Source organism: Chiloscyllium plagiosum, unplaced genomic scaffold, assembly GCF_037043375.1.
Source record: "Chiloscyllium plagiosum isolate Xiang-an unplaced genomic scaffold, Cpla_swu_hap1 HiC_scaffold_47, whole genome shotgun sequence".
NCBI classification, from domain to species: Eukaryota; Metazoa; Chordata; class Chondrichthyes; order Orectolobiformes; family Hemiscylliidae; genus Chiloscyllium; species Chiloscyllium plagiosum.
Window position 1 is genome coordinate 27,818,254 of NW_028270185.1, and position 17,355 is coordinate 27,835,608.

At 47.2% G+C, this 17,355-nt stretch overlaps 1 protein-coding gene across 1 annotated transcript; it reads right to left on the bottom strand.

Moving 5' to 3' along the window:
• Window positions 1-988: 988 nt before the first annotated feature.
• Window positions 989-15,882, bottom strand: LOC148136028 (beta-1,3-galactosyl-O-glycosyl-glycoprotein beta-1,6-N-acetylglucosaminyltransferase 3-like). Its single transcript, XM_087983928.1, has 2 exons — window positions 15,295-15,882; window positions 989-1,525 (listed from the first exon to the last, which is right to left on the bottom strand). The coding sequence occupies exons 1-2, from the start codon at window positions 15,763-15,765 to the stop codon at window positions 989-991; spliced, it is 1,008 nt and encodes a 335-aa protein (XP_087840054.1). The 5' UTR covers window positions 15,766-15,882.
• Window positions 15,883-17,355: the final 1,473 nt, after the last annotated feature.

Here is a 17,355-nt window from a genome sequence, read left to right on the forward strand (position 1 = left end):
CAGTCTTTTGTCTCTCCAGTTTTTTTTTTAAAGAAGAACTAGCCACTGTTCAAAGTTCAATTCTCAATTTGGACTCAGTTCCAAACCAAAATGAGAAAAATAAAAAAAATAGTGATGGTCACAACACTGGTCTTGCAGTGTCCAGCTGTACATGCCCACTCATGCAGTGTTCCAGTAATGCAGTGCCCACTTGTGCAGTGTTGAGTATTATTGGCGGATGTGTCCCTGTGAGACTGGGCACAAACAACCCCATTGACCTGTGGCCAACCACTTCAACACAATGACACTTCCTGCACCACCAAATCCAAGCTATCCGACGACTGGAGGAAGAACACCTCATCTTCTGCCTTGGGACCCTCAACCACATGGCATCAACATTGACGTCACTAGTTTCCAAATCTCTCCTCTCCCCCCAACTCATCCCAGATCCAACCCTCCAAGTCGGCTCTCCCCTCTTGACCTGTCCATCTTCCTTCTTAACTATATGCTCGACCTTCCCCACTGAACAATCACAATCACACCCCCAACTGGATTTACTGAGCACCTTCCCAGCTACGTTCCCCAAAAGCCCCACCCTCACTCTATTTATCTCTCAACCCCCTTACTCCCCCACATTCCTGATGAAGGGCTTATACCTGAAACATCAGTTCTCTCCTGCTCCTGGAGTGCTGCCTGACCTGCTGTACTTTTCCAGCACCACACATTTTGACTCTCACAGTAACTAATGTTACAGTGCTAAGTCTCACAGTGCCCAGTGTTACAGTGGATAGTATTAAGGTATCCAATCTCCACAGTGTCCAACACTATAGTGCCCAGCCTCACACTGACTAGTGCTACAGTGGCCATGTTACAGCATGCAGTTTCACAGTGCCTGGCCTCCACAGCAGCCAGTGTTATAGTATACAATCTCACTTTGCCGAGTTTCACAGTGCACAGTCTTTGTCTTTCCTAATGTCTCACCCACCATCTCTACCACCATCACCGAGGTTTACTTTGTCCCAACCTCCAACACAGCCCCAGTTTTACCAAGTGTCCTGTTTCGGAGATATTCCTCCATGCACTGTACTGCCATGTTGTCCATGTTGGGGTCAAACTTATTTGCAAAGAAACATCTCTGACGGACCACCCAATGTAGATCTCCTGCCCCGTACACACAAACCAAATGGCGATACTTTCCCGTGCAGGGAGGGTACAGAGCACCCCTCGCAACGTCACCAGCCTCAAAGGACCACTTTACTGCCCGGCCAAGTGTCCTGGTGGCTCCTTGGGTGTACGGGATGGAGCCAGGTACATTGGGCATTCTGTGCAGGGTAGCCCACACATGCTCGTCCGGGCTGTAGGTATCCTCCGACCACTTGAGGAAGGCCTGGATCTTGGCACTGTCAAACACATGGCCGACAAACTCTCTGGAGGCCAAGAAGTAGGCGCTGCCCATGAAGATGGAGGTGCTGATGTTCGGCTGGTCTTTCAGTTGTGCCGTCAAGACGACTTGGTCGAGGGTATCATGGTGGTATTGCCAACGTTTCTAAAAGGCAAGTGCAAGAGAGTGAGAGAGACGAGAAAGTAGAAATGATAGCTTTTCAACTTCGCCTGTGGCTTTTTCCCTCCCCAACTCCTCTGCACTCTCCTCGCCCCCAGCTCCAGCAAGATCCATGCACACTCCTTCTCTCAGTTACTCACCTTACAGTGGAGAATAAGGCCATTCAGCCCCTCAGGCCTTTCTCACTCCCATTGCCTAGTGCCAGTCACCTGCCAATTTCCCCATATTCCTGCCTCCCAAACCATCTCCCAATGTTCATTCGCTGAGCAAACATAAAACTTATCCTCAAGCTCTCCCAGTGGATCTGGCTTCAAAAATACACTTCAAACTGTGCCCTCTGGTCATAAAGGTTGAGAGCACCAGAAAAATAGATCCTTGAGCCCATCGTGACTGCGCTGGCAAAACAGGCTCCTTGCTACTCCAGTCTCATTTTCCAGCACTGGAAACATCACCTTTCATGCCTCACCAGTGCAATGGAGACACTTTCCTGTGGTCATCAACTCCTGGAGTGGGACTTGAACACAGAGCTTTTGCCTTAGAGAGAAGGACATGGTGTGCAGGGATATAGTTCTTTGAAAGTTGCATTGCAGATAGACAGGGTGGTGAAGTAGGTGTTTGATAATTTACCTTCATTGGTCAGTGCATTGAATATAGGAGTTGGGATGTAATGTTGCAGCTGTAACAGAGATGGATAGAGCTCTGAAAGATAGTGGAATCAAGGATTATGGGGATAAGGCAGGAACAGGATACTGATTGTGGATGATTAACCATGTTCATAGTGAATGGTGGTGCTGGCTCGAAGGGCCGAATGGCCTACTCCTGCACCTATTGTCTATAAGTAGGAATATCTTTGACTATCTCTGATATGCCTTTGCCATTACCAAGTGTGATCTATTGTCTGTCGAGGACATTAGTGAGGCCATTTTTAAAATACTGCATACAATTCTGGTCGCCCTTCGAAAGAAAAGATGTTGTTAAACTTGAGAGCAGAAAAGATTTACCAGGATGTTGCCAAGATTGGAGGGTTTGAGCTACAGTAAGAGGTTGAATAGGCTAGGGCTATTTTCCCTGGAGTGTTGGATCCTGAGGGGTACCTTTACAGAAGTTCATAAAATCTGGAGGATCATGGATAGATGTTGAAATGATCAGCCGGATGATAGTACACTTCACACAGCTTCCTTTATCACATACATGCAAGAAGACTCAACCAGCCGGGTCAAAGCCCACCCTTGCCTGGAGAGTCTGAAACAGGCAGTTGCAATCACACTTTTACACACAAATCGGCGTTCCCCTTTCACAAATTACATTTTGATTCCAAGCCTTAGCAACACAACTGATCAATCAGATCCTGATCTAGGTGCGTGACGTTTAGCATTAGATCATTGATCTTAAACTTCTACAACACCTGTTGAGTGTTGTTTCGGTCTTCCTGTCTTCTCACTTAACTGGAGCCAGTTTCAGTAAGCTAGCTCGCGTACGTACGTGCTTGGCTGCACTTTTCTGTTGCTGGTCAGAATTGTTTAGCTGACCTCCTTTTCTGTTCTTGCCCCATTTTGATTCCTTCCATGTCAGCTGTATAGCCAAACGTCTTTTCCCGAGGGTGGGGGAGTCCAAAACTAGAAGCATAGGTATAAGGTAAGAGGGGAAAGACCTGAGGGGTTACTTTTTCATGCAATGGGTGATGTGTGCTTGGAATGAGCTATCAAGAGGTGGTGGAGGCAGCTGGTACAATGACAATATTTAAAAGGCATCTAGATGTGGACATGAATAGGAATAGGTTAGAGAGATATGTGCCAAAGGCTGGCAAATGGGACTCAGTCAGATTGGGATGACTGGTCAGCGCAGACTGGTTGAACTGAATGGTCTGTTCCATACTGTATGATGTTATGACTCCGTGCTCTCTGGTTATTGAGGTTTAGAGGACTAAAATAATAAGTTGCCCTTCAGCCCATCATGTCTGCACTGGTCAAAAAGACAAGCTCCGAGCTATTCTCATCCCATTTTGCAGCACTTGGCCCATACCCTTGAGTGTCTCACAATAGCAATGAAGACACCTTCCTATGGCCATCAGCTCCTGGAGTAGGACTTGAATCCAAAGCTCCTCCCTCAGAGTGAAGAACACCACACATTAGATTCTCTACAGTATGGAAACAGGCCATTTGGCCCAACAGGTCCACACCAATCCTCTGAAGAGCAACCCATCCACACCCATTACCCTACCCGATATGAGCAATTTAGCACGACAAATTCACCTAACCTGCACATCTTTGAACCGTGGCAGGAAACCAGAACACATGGAGGAAACCCACGCAGACGTGGGGAGAATGTGCAAACTCCACACAGACAGTCGCCCAAGGTTGGAATCGAACCCAGGTCTTTGGCGCTGTGAGGCAACAGTGCTAACCACTGATCCACAGTGCCACCTCTTCCGCAAGACACGACACTTTATTCATATTGTGTCAAAAGATATCTTTTATCCTCGGTCCTTGTGGCATCATGTATGGGAGATATGGATCCTTGGTTACCAAGGGGAGGATAGATTATCGATGGTATGCAGGATGTAGATGGTGGAACAGGATCAAAAGGGTTAATGGCCTACTCTTGTTCCTTGTATGTATGGGAACAGATCTCTTTTTTTTAATCCAACTAATAGCGGAACTTGCCATCATCTCATACGAATGTAGTTTAGGCTTCATTTGCGTTTCAATTCCTCAGATCTCCCTACCATGCCTCTAACCGAAAATCTTACATCTGCATTCCATTGCATTTTTACAATCGGTGAACAGTGAAGTATATTTCCTTGTCTTCATTACCGAGTGCTCACCCTTTACCCATTGAATAAACCTCACCCCAATCTCCTTTGTTCCATGGGAGCATCGTTGACCTTTCCAACTGAGCCATCCAACTTAAACCCTGGCACCATTCCGCGAAGTCACCTCTTCTCCCTGTCCTGAGGGCCCTCACATCATTTTATAGTCACCGGAAATGACCACAACAATCCAACTGAGGCTAAACCAATTTGACATGCAGCATAACTCAACCATTTATTGGCATCAATGCCTCTATTTATTAAGCCTTCTGCTTTTCTATCCTCTTACGGCCTCGTTCATGTTCTAATGTTGATGAATGTTTATTGCCAGATCCCTCTAATCCTGCGCACTCTTTACGATCATGCCATTACATTTCTATTACCTCTCCACATCCTTCTCCCAAAACATATCACCTTACACTCTTCTGTATTCCCCTCTGACTGGATGCTGTCTGTTCACTGTGGTGACTCTGGACAATTCACATCATCCTCACCATTTGCCAATCCTCCAGGTTTATCATTGCCCCGAATATGGGCATTTTTCCACATACTCCAAGATTGATATAAGACCATAAGACATAGGAGCGGAAGTAAGGCCATTCGGCCCATCGAGTCCACTCCGCCATTCAATCATGGCTGACGCGCATTTCAGCTCCACTTACTAGCGTTCTCCCCGTAGCCCTTAATTCCTCTAGACAACAAGAATCTATCAATCTCGGCCTTGAAGACATTTAGCGTCCCGGCTTCCACTGCACTCTGTGGCAATGAATTCCACAAGCCCACCACTCTCTGGCTGAAGAAATGTCTCCACATTTCTGTTCTGAAATGACCCCCTCTAATTCTAAGGCTGTGTCCATGGGTCCTCGTCTCCTCGTCTAACTGAAACAATTTCCTAGCATCCACCTTTTCCAAGCCATGTATTATTTTGTACGTCTCTATTAAGTCTCCCCTTAATCTTCTAAACTCCAACGAATACAATCCCAGTATCCTAAGCCGTTCCTCATATGTTAGACCTGTCGTTCCAGGGATCATCCGTGTGAATCTCCGCTGGACACGTTCCAGTGCCAGTATGTCCTTCCTGAGGTGTGGGGACCAAAACTGGACACAGTACTCCAAATGGGGCCTAACCAGAGCTTTATAAAGTCTTAGTAGTACATCTCTGCTTTTATATTCCAACCCTCTTGAGATAAGAGACAACATTGCATTCGCTTTCTTAATCACGGACTCAACCTGCATGTTTACCTTTAGAGAATCCTCGACTAGCACTCCCAGATCCCTTTGTGCTTTGGATCACTGACATATTGAATAAAAGCAGTCGTCTATTTAGGGCTGAGATGCAGAAACATTTCTTAACTTATAGGATAGTGAAGTTATGGAATTCTGTACCACAGAAAGCTGTGGAGTTTGAGGCTTAGGATACTGGGATTGTATTCGTTGGAGTTTAGAAGATTAACAAATATTTACGTTTCAAAAGCATCAAAGGCATGGGAGAAAGTCTTAGTATGTCATTGAGATAAAGGATTAGCCAGGATCATATAGTATGGTGGGCCTCATGTCGGGCCAAATCATCTTCTCTTGCTCCGGGTCTTGATGTTTAAAATGTCCCAAAACCCATCATTCCCACCTACCAACCTGCCAACCTCTCGTCCAAAACAAAATCCATGAATCAGGGCTTGTGTTGTCAATTTTGTTGTCCTGCCATTTTTATCTAGTGCCTAGTGAAACACTTCATTGAATCCAGTTCAGATGATGTTCTCTGCATTCAAATTCTCAGCTACTTCATCAATGCATGATGCGAGGTTGGAGACTTATCTTTTGAAAACATGCACTGGCTTCGCTTCATTAATTTGATCTAAGGCTGCAAATTGCAGCCATAACTACCAGCATCAATGTCAAGTGCATGATATAAAGTAAACTAGGATCCATGTAGTGTGAGCCTCGGAGACCCAGGTTCAAGTCGCTTCTGCTCCAGAGTTGTGCGATAACCCCTTTGAACAGTTTCATCAGTAAATGTAAGACCATTAACAAGTCGGGACAGGAGTTGGCCATTTGGTCCCTCAAGCCAGCTTCACTCGGATCATGGCTGATTCAACATTCCTCAAGTCCATGTTCTTGCCCTGTCCCCGTAACGCTTAATTCACCAACTGAGCAAGAATCTATCCATCTGAGCCTTAAATATATACAAGGACAACTCTCTGTGGCAAGGAATTCCAAAGATTCACAACCTTCTGAGAGAGGAAATTCCACCTCAGCTCAGTTTTAAACTGGTGCCCCTTTATTCTGAGACAATACCCTCCCTGGTCCTGGACTCTCCCATGAGGAGAATCATCCTTTCAGCATTTACCCAGTCAAGCCCCTTAATCCTGTCCATTTCAATGAGGACATCTCTCATTCTTCTAAACTCCAGTGAGTAGAATCCTGTTTAGCCTTTTGTTTTTAAGACAATCCCTCCATAATGGGGGCCATCCTAGTGAATATTCTCTTAACTTCCACCAATGAAACAACATGTTTTCTTAAATAAGGTGACCAGAAGTGCTCACAGTACTCCAGATGTGCTCTCACAAGCACCTTGCACAGTTGCAGTAAGACTTTCTGACTTTTATACTCCAACCCCCCTTCAAATAAGGGCGAACACTCCACTACAGTTCTGAAGAAAAGTCACCAGACTCAAAACATAGACTCTGTTTTCTCTCCACGAATGCTACCCGACCTGCTGAGTCTCTCCAGAAATTTCTGTTTTCGTCCAATATTCCATTAGTCTTCCCAATTACCTGCTGCCCCCGTGTGCAAGCTTTCCATGTTTCATTCACTAGTTGCCCCAAGTCCCTTTGTGTTGCAGCTTTCTGAAGCTTTCTCCATTTAAATAATATTCTATTCTTTTGATTTCCCATCCAAATGAACAACTTCACATTTTCCCACATTGCACTCCATTTGCCAACATTTTTGCCAACTTAACATATCACTATCTGTTTGTAAAGCACATAAGACAACATTTTTTACTGTAACTTGATTATACATGACAGTAATATATCACCAAGGTTTGAGAAGGTTTGTAGCTCAGGTTGAGGTTCTAGATGTAGGTTTGCTCGCTGAGCTGGAAGGTTCACTGAAGATGTTGCCTAATATGGTGACAAAACATTTGCTCAACGGGCAAACCTACATCCAGAGTAATATTTCAAGTCAACCTCAGAGTACAACGGGATCTTGATCAGATGGGTTAATAGGCCAAGGAGTGCCAGATGGAGTTTAATGTCGATAAATGTGAGGTGCTCCATTTTGGTTTGGCAAATCAGGGCAGGAATAATACACTTCATGGTAAAGTCTGGGGAGTGATGATGAAACAAGAGATCTTGGAATGCAAATTCATAGTTTCTTGAAAATGGAGTCGCAGATAGACAGGGTAGTGAAGAAGTCGTTTGCCACGCTTGCCATTATTGATCAGTGCATTGTGTGTAGGAGTTGGGAGGTCATGTGGCTGAACAGGACATTGCTTTGACAATTTCTGGAATACAGCATGCAATTCTGATCTCCCTGCTATAGGAAGGCTGTTGTGAAACTTGAAAAGGTTCAGAAAAGATTTACAAGGATGTTGCCAGAGTTGAGTGTGGAAATGCAGGAAATTGGTACTAGATGTGGAATAATTACAGACATGATGGGCTGAATGGCATCCTTCCGCAAGAATTCTTTAATTCTGTGACTGGCGCAGAGGGAGATTAACTTCAAGGTTCATGTTATCAGGAGGAACACCAAAGCCCTTAGCTAAGTGGTCAGAAAATTCCCCAATCTTTACTTGAACTAAGGCATAACCTGTCTCCACCAATATCATAGCAAAAGTCAGCCATTCGTCCCTTCAAGTCTGCTCCACCATTCAAGAAGATCACTGCTCTTCTGGTTGCAATTTCAATTCCACATTTCTATCGGTTGCCCCGGGGTCCTTATCTTTTTTTAAAAAAAGTTCACCTTGCTCACCCTTTCATAACTTCATCATCTCAGCCTTCACAACTTCGTACAGAAGAGATTTACACAGTGCAACAACCCTCTCAGGGGAAAATAATTCTGCAAGGCATTGGTGAGGTCACTTTTGGAGTGATCGCCCTGCTGTTGGAAGGCTGTTGTTAAACTGCAAAGGGTGCAGAATAGATTTACAAAGATGTTGCCAGGACTGTGAGGTTTTAGTTATAAGGAAAGGCTAGATAGGCTAGGACTTTTCGCACTGGAGTATTGGAGGGTGAAGGGTGACCCATCAATCACCTTATCATGTCCCCTCAGAGAAACTTATTCATTTCAAAAAGATCTCTCAGATTTCCAAACTTAAATGTGTAAAAGCCAATTTGTTCAACCTTCCTTCATAAGATAAACCCTTCATCCCAGGAAAAAGGCAGGTGAAACTTGCTGTCAATGTAATTATTTTATGTTTTAAATGAGAGAAAAATGTACAGACTGATTCTGATGTGGTCTCATCAAGGCCTTGTATGGCACTCTCTCCACCCCTCAGGCCTGGAAATGGGCTCTACATTTTGAAGAAAAATGTCTGTACTAATGGACTCTGGACTAGAAAGGACTCTGTTTGTTGGTAATTAACTGTCATATAGTTTGTTGGGCTTATCACCTGCACTGTCTTGTGTATCCCTGGGTCTGTCAGGTCTTACTGTGAGCTGGGAGGCTCATGGGTCGACCTGAAAGCTGTCACCCCGAGAACCGGCGAGTGGGTAGGCCATCCTGTGAACCTGAAGGTTGATAGGCTGTCCCGAAAGCCACATGGTGGGTAGGCCACCCTGATGACAGTCTCCCCGAGAGCTAGATGGTGGGTAGACCATTCTGAGCACAGTCATCCTGAAAAGGTGTAATCGGGACGGGCTGTCCTAGAGGTGGTCGAAAGCTGTGTCAGAGCAGCTGAGAGCCAGAAAGCGCATGGGGCGGGCTAAAATCCAGAAGGCTTGTGGGCTGCCCTGCACGCTGTCAACCCAGGGAAGGGGACAGGCTGTCCTAGAGGTGGCCGAAAGGTGTGCCAGGATAGGCCACTGGCCAGATTGGGGTGGGTGAGAGCCCAATGGTACGTAGGGGCAGACCGAGAGCTAGAAGGTGTGCAGCCATCCTCAGCGCTGTCACCCCAGGTGGGTACTGGGGCGGACAGTCCTAGAGGTGGTCGAAAGGTGTGTCAGGGCGGACCGAGAGCCGGAAGGCGCGTAGGGGCGGGCTGCCTTAGAGTGGTTGGAAGGTGGGAGGGACGGGGGCTTGCTGGGTCTGTATTGTCTGCACTTTGTCTCGTCCTTAAGCATAAATGTCATTGTTGCTGTCTTTTCATATTTGAAACTGGGATTTGTGGTTTGTCCTCAATTCCCTGTAAATTGGTTGAACAGGATGGCTTGAGGCCTAGCTTTGCTGCTCCTCTCCCTTGTAAAATTGCTGTTGTATACAGCTGTAAATGTTAACTGTTGTGCTGTAACCTCTTTTTTGTACTTGTTTAATAAATTTTTTAAAAAAGGGGAATGCTCCTCTCCCTTGTAAAATTGCTATCTCTTGTCTACAGTTGTAAATGTTAACTGTTTTTGTAAACTATTTTGTAACTGTTTAATAAAATTTATAAACAGGAGATTCAGCGGTCTTCTCAATTTAGGGGACTGACTCTGTGCTGGCTGGGTCACAGTCAGTGTGTTACTTTGGTTTCTGCTTGTATTTTGTGTGGGGGAAACCTGATTCCTGAACTGGCATTCCTTTCGGGAGGACTAATTGTTAAACTCCTGATGTACATAATGTGTTTCAGGTGTAACTCAGTTCTCATTAGGCGATTGTTGTTTCACTGGCTGGTTATAGTCTGTGTGTTATTCTTTTCTTCACTTTTGAGAAAAGGACAATGTTAATATTGTGGTAGGGCTTAGCCCTTGGACACTAGTTTTCTTTGTTTTTTGTATGTGCCCTCACTGTTTTTGGTGTTTGGACTGAGCCCTTGTGGAAGACTGAGCCCTTGTGGAAGAGGAGCTGTTCCTGTGGGGAGGCCTAGCCCTGAGACTGGGCCTCTGAAGATTGAACATCTGTGTGTGTGCTGGGAGGTGAGCACTTGCTGTATCCTGGAGTTTGGGAGAAGACCTTCCCTTCAGGAGTGGACCAAAACCCCTGTGAGTTAACCACCTTTACAATGTACTGTGTTCCTGTGAGTGGGCCTGGCTCTCCAAGGATGTGCCAGGACTCCATGGAGACTGGACACCTGTGTGCTGTGGGGTGTGCAATTGCTGTCTTTGGGAGTGGACTCTGCCCTTGGTTGTAGACCCTGTTTTTAGCAGTGGACTCTATTTCTGCACTGTCTTGTGTGTTCCTGGGTCTGGCAGGCCTTACTGTGAGCTGGGACATTCATGGGTCATCCTGAAAGCTGTCACCCTGAGAACCAGAGGGAGGGTAGGCCACCCTGATGCCAGTTGCCCTTAGAGCCAGTAAGTGGGTAGGACATTCTGAGCGCTGTCGTCCTGAGAAGGGGTAATCTGGATGGGCTGTCCTAGAGGTGGTCAGAAGGTGTCTCAGACCAGTCAAGAGCCAGAAGGCGCATAGGGGCGGGCTGAGATCCGGAAGGCTTGTGGGCTACCCTGCACTCTGTTGTCCCTGGGAAGGGGACGGGCTGTCCTAGAGGTGCCGGAAGGTGTGCCGGGGTAGTCCACTGGCCGGACGGTGCATTGGGGTGATGAGAGCCCAGTGGTAAGTAGGGGCGGACCGAGAGCCAGAAGGTACATAGGGGCGGGCTGCCTTAGAGCGGCTGGAAGGTGGGAGGGATTGGGGTGGGGGTGGGGGGGGAGACTTGCTGGCTTTTTGAGGGTCTGTATTGTATGCGCTGTTTCTTACATAAGTGGACTGTCTTATATGTATGAATGTCATTGTTACTGTTTGTAATGATTGAAATTGGGATTTGAGGTTTGTCCTCATTTCCCTGAAAACCCGGTTGAATGTCAGGGTTTGGGGCTTGGCTTTGTCATTTCCCTCCCTTGTAAAATTGCTGTTTCTCTGTATACAGCTGTAAATGAAATTGTTTGTATAAACTGTGAATTGTTTAATAAAATATAAATAAACAGGACTGTCTGTTTCCTTTCTTCCTGGTGATGGAATATAAATTGTGAGGAGCAATTATAACTGTTATCTGCAAAAATCACAAAGCTGAATCATGAAAGAGGAAGGGGAGTGTAGGTTAAGCTCGATATGCTTATACAAACAGTTATAAGCATCTGTTTCCCGCTTCTGCAAAAACAAAAACCACAATCAAGAGGTCATAAGGCTCAGTGTGGACGAAGAATTAGAGGAAATGTTGCTTTAGCAAGCAAGGAAGCAGATGGCAGTGATAGGATATACGCTAACAATAGACCACAGAGGGATATGGTGAAATGGCCAAGCAAAACCTGTACTGTTACGCACAAGGCCAGATAAGGCAAGAGATAAACAAGAGGAATGGGCACTGGGTTTAGAGTAGTGGGAGGAGGGAAAGAGAAATGTAATTGTACCAAGGTTTTGTACTGTGCGCCTACCTTGTAGACACCACTCTTGCAAGAGTATATCAAATGATACTGCTGCTGCAGATCTTGTCTTGGACTGAAATTATTGAAGTGAGTAGGTTCTATTTCCCACATAAATTAAGATTTAAACACTTGTTTTTCACTGCATCTGACACCTACACACATGACATGGGTACTAGGGAAAAATAAGCATGACTGCTGTCGGGTGGTAATGGAAGAAAAATAAACAGGCATGTCAAGGGATCTGCTCACTGAGAGCTGGCTCTAGGGAAGCTGGATCAGCATATGAAGGACTCTTCAATCCTCTTGAGGAGCGGAGACTGACTTCAAAATAGCCTCAATGTGTCTTATGTGCTGCTGTTGGTGTCTTCCTACTGAGGAGTTTATTTTTAATTTTTTTTTCATAGTTTGTTGTGATTTGTTTTCTGGGGTTTCTTTCTGCTTATTTCTGTTAATTTGAAGCTGTGCTCAGCTGCACAGGCAGCTACTACCACCACTGCTGCTACAGTCTGGTCCAGCTCCTGCTACTGAAGCCTAGGCCTCGCCTGCACCCCTGCTGCTGCTGCCTGGGCCTACCTACACCTGGGGACGACTTCGACCGCTACTCCTGAGGCTGCTTCTGAAAAAAAAATAAACAGGATGATCAGAGCTGGCTCTGAGGAAGCTGGATCTGTGTCAAGGACTCCATGTGTAAGCAAAAGGGTGAGTTGGTGACTGGATAATGGCCTCTGTGAAGTTATTCCTGATGTCGGGGTTTCCTGCTCCTCGAATGCTGCCTGACCTGCTATGCTCTTCCAACACTGTTCTATTTTGCCTGTAATCTCCAGCATCTGCAGTACCCACTTACAGTCATAGACATGTACAGCATGGAAACAGATCCTTCCATCTTACTAGATATCCCGACCCAATCCAGTTCCACCTGCCAGCACCCGGCCCATATCCCTCCAAATCTTTCCTATTCATATACCCATCCAAATGCCTATTAAATGTTGCAATTGTACCAGCCTCCACCACATCCTCTGGCAGCTCATTCCATACGCGTACCATACTCTCCATGAAAATGTTGCTCCTCAGGTCTCTTTTATATTTTTTCCCTCTCACCCGAAACCTATGCCCTCTAGTTCTGGACTCCCTGACCCGAGGGAAAAGACTTTGTCGATTTATCCTATCCACACCCCTCATAATTTTGTAAACCACTATAAGGTCACCCCTCAGCCTCCGACACTCCAGGGAAAATAGCCTCAGCCTGTTCAGCCTCTCCCTATCGCTCAAATCCTCCAACCCTGGCAACATCCTTGTAAATCATTTTGGAATCCTTTCAAGTTTCACAACATGTTTCCAATAGAAAGGAGACCAGAATTGCACGCAATATTACAACAATGGCCTAACCAATGTCCTGTACAGTCGCAACATGACCTCCCAACTCCTGTAATCCATAGTCTGATCAATAAAGGAGCATATACCAAACACTGCCTTCACTATTCTATTTACCTGCGACTCCGCTTTCAAGGATGTATGAACCTGCACTCCAAGGTCTCTTTGTTCAGCAACACTCCCGAGGACCTTACCATTAAGTGTATAAGTCCTGCTACGATTTGCTTTCCCAAAATGCAGCACCTCGCATTTATCTGAATTAAACTCCATCTGCCACTTCGCAGCCCATTGGCCCATCTGGTCCAGATCTTGTTGTAATCTGGGGTAACCCTCTTCGCTGTCCACTGCACCTTTAATTTTGATGTCATCTGTCAACTTACTAACTGTACCTCTTTTGCTCGCATCCAAACCGACTAATCGTGGACATCTACTACAAACCCACCAACTCCCACAGCTACCTGGAATACACCTCCTCCCACCCTGCCCCTGTCAAAACACTATCCCTTATTCCCAATTTCTCTGCCACTGTTGCATCTATTCCCAGGAGGATCAATTCCACCACAGAACATCCCACCTGGTGTCCTAGCATAAAAACTACAATTTCCTCTCTCACATGGTTGACAATGCCCTCCAGTGCATCTGCTCCATTTCCTCTACCTTGACCCTTGAACCACACCCCTCCCAATGCAACGGGGACAGAACCCCTTTGTCCTCACCTTCTACCCCACCAACATCTGGATACATTGCATTATCCTCCACAACTTCTGTCACTTACAAACAGACCGCACCATTAGGGACATATTTCCCTCTGCACTCCACCTGCATTTCAAAGACTATTCCCTCTGCAACTCCCTTGTCAGATCCACACCCCCCACCAACCCACCCTCCCCTTCTGGCACCTTCCCTGGCCTCTGAAAAGTGCAAAACTTGCACCCACACCTCCGTCCAATGCTCCAAAGGATCCTTCCACATCTGACAAATATACTTGTACCTCCACCAATGTCATCTACTGCATCCATTGCACCCAAGGTGGTGTCCTCTACATCGGGGAGACAGAACTCTTACTTGCGGATTGTTTCAGAGAACACCAACCAACCTCACCACCCCGTGGCTGAACACTTTAACTCTCCCTCCCACCAAGGGAATGCAGGTCCAGGGCCTCCTCCATCACCAAACCCTTACCAGCTGATGCCTGGATATTCCACCTTGGAACCCTACAATCAAGCGGATCAATGTCGATTTCACTAGTTTCATCATTTCCCCAACCCAACTTATCGCAGTCCCCAGCCTCCAACTCAGCACCACCCTCCTGACTGGTCCATCTTCCTTCCCACCTGTCCACTTGACCTTTCACACCCCACGCACACCCCTTCCGCATACCTTCATCTATCACATTCCCATCTACCTTCCACCCCCAGCCCCACACCCATTCCGCTTCTCTCTCGGCCCCCTGTTCCACAAGCCTCATTCCTGATGAAGGGCTTATGTACGAAACATTGATTCTTCAGATGCTGCCTGACCCGCTGTGCTTTTCCAGTGCCACACTCTTGACTCTGATCTCCAGCATCTGTAGTCCTCACTTTCTCCTGCACTCTTAACCTACCGACATTCCTGTATACTCTCGTAATCAGTTTATATCCCTCCTTATCCCAGGCCCAGCCCTCTCTTTCTAACCCATCCCTTTCACCTGCCCATCTTCCCTTTCGCTCATCTGCTCCACCCCACCCACTGTCTAATCACAGCCACCTTCGCCCTGCATCCACCAATCGCCATCCCACCCACCTTTCCCCAGCACCACACCCCCATTTATTCTGCAGCCCCTTCCTCTCCCGGATTCTGATGAAAGTTTCCGACCTGAAACGTCAATTGCTCTTCTATTCTGTTTGCAGCTCAACTCTCCAACTCCTCTATATTCCTTTGTACATTCTGAACCTCCCTCCATGCAATTGAACTGTTTTAACAACCCTGTCTCTCTTTGTACAGGCAGGAGTGAAGGACTGGAAGAGAGAGAGAGATGATGGAGGGAGGATGGAAAACACTTGGATGAAGAGAGGCCCAGCAGACAGGAAGGCGGTTACCTTTTTGAACCCTGGTGCAGGATCCGACTCAATCATGTTGGAGCCATTCAGAGCTCTGAGGCTGCGGACTCTCTCCCGGTTGGTCTTCAGGGGGATGTCTTGGCCACACACATTGATGAAGTACCTCCAGGGGACAGGGCTCTCCAACAGCTCCTTCATGCAGTTGAGATCCGCCTGAACTCTGCTCCAGCCAGCATAGGTGACCCACTCCAGCTTGGCTGCGACAAAGACATTGTGGAAACACGAAGCGATGGCCCAAACGGCCGCATGAAATTGACTCGGGGATTTGCGGTCCACGTGGATACAGTAGACGTTCTGTGGGGTGTAAATGCTCCGTAGAAGCCTCTTGAACATCTCAATGCTCTGGTGGATGACCATGGAGTAAGCCAAGGGGAAGTGTTCCTCCTCAGGGCTCAGGGGGACAGTGATATACTTGCGGGCCCTCAGAAACGATCTGCAATTTCGGGTCATGTTCAGATAATCTCCCTCAGTGACGGCTTGGTGCTTGAGGGAGACAGTAATGGAGTTGAGGAGGGCCCTTTCCACCTCCTGCCTGTCACCCTGGATGATCTGCCAGCAGGTGGAGTTCTCCTCGACCAGGAGGAGATGTTCCTGCATTGGACTGGCACCTGGTTTCACCAGCCTAAGGGTCAGCCAGCCCCCTCCTTTCTGGACCAGCAGCCATTGGCACAACAAGACCACACTGAGCACACACAGCGTTGATCTGACGCGCGACCAGTGGGCACAACGCTGGCTCAGCTTGGGCATAGCACTTTCCAGGGGGCAGTGTCCCCAGCCTATAGGCGATAGGCAAATGCAGAATGGATGCTCTCTGTGCTGGGCAGCACTGCCTCCACCAGGCCGTGGGGAAGGAGTGACTGCAATTTGCTGGAGAGGTCGCAGCAGTCAGTCCCCTCCTTGTTAGACTCTTGTCTTCCTTTTCCCCAAGATTCAACAATGACTCGACTTTCACTCCCTCTCCCCTCGGAACTGCTCTCCCTCTGGAATTCCTCTCCCACTTTAACACCCCTCCCTCTCTCTGTGACCCCTTTGTAACCCCTCTCCCTCTAATAATCCCTATCCCTTTGTAATCCCTCTCCTCCACTAACTCATCCCTCTCCGTCAGTAACTCCTCTCTCCCTCTGTAACTTCTCTCTCTCTGTAACTTCTCTCTCTGTAACTTCTCTCTCACTCTCTCTCACACACACACTATCGTCTCTCTCTCTTTCTCTGTCCCTCAGTAACTCCTCTCCTCCCTCTCTCGGTAACTCTCTCTCTCGGTTCCTCCTCTCCCTCTCTCGGTCTCTCTCAGTAACTCCTCCCGCCCTCCTCTGGATGAAACCCAGTCAATGTTCCGTTGTTCCTCTCTCGGAGTCCGGGCTCCTCTCGCTCCTGTCTGCCTGCCTGGCTACAGGCGTTTCCTTCCCCGGTCTCTGCTTCTCTCCGGCCGTTCCTGGACCGATGTTGCCGGGTGGAGTAAACGAGAGGATCGCGATGGTGTGCAGTCTGGATCAGAGAACCTATTACCAGAGAGAACACAGAGCCAGCCAAGCCCAATAACCCACGTCCCAGCCTGAGCTGAGATGCTCTTTCAACAATGTGGGAGGGGTAACCCTTGCATGAAGAGAGGACCAGGAGACGGGAAGGTGGTTACCTGTTTGTATTGTGACTCTTAACTGCCCTCTGGGCTATTAGGGATGGCCAATAAACACTGGCCTGGCCAACGGTGCCCCCATCCCATGAATTTATTGGAAAAAAAAGTGACAATAGTAAGTCAAATTAAATCAAACTTCACCACTCGTCATCTCTCTCTCTCTCTGATGCGAAATTGGAATTATGCTGATTTGACCGTTCATAATAAAGCTGTGAATCTGAGCACAGCAAGTTGATATGAATCAAAAAAAATTCCCCAGCCGAGAGTGACTCAGAGGTTAGCATTGCTGGAGCACAGTGCCAGGGAACCAGAGCCTTGGGTGGCTGTGTGGAGTTTTGCATGTTGTCTGCTTGGGTAACCTTTGGGTGCTCTGATTTCAAAGATGTTCAAGTTAGGTGGATTGGCCA

Excerpts from the sequence above, each read along its gene's own strand:
- LOC148136028 (XM_087983928.1), bottom strand. The coding sequence starts at position 15,765 with ATGACCCGAAATTGCAGATCGTTTCTGAGGGCCCGCAAGTATATCACT. Across the intron at positions 1,526-15,294 it reads CTGCACCAGGGTTCAAAAAG|AAACGTTGGCAATACCACCA; the intron begins GTAACCGCCTTC and ends CTTGCCTTTTAG.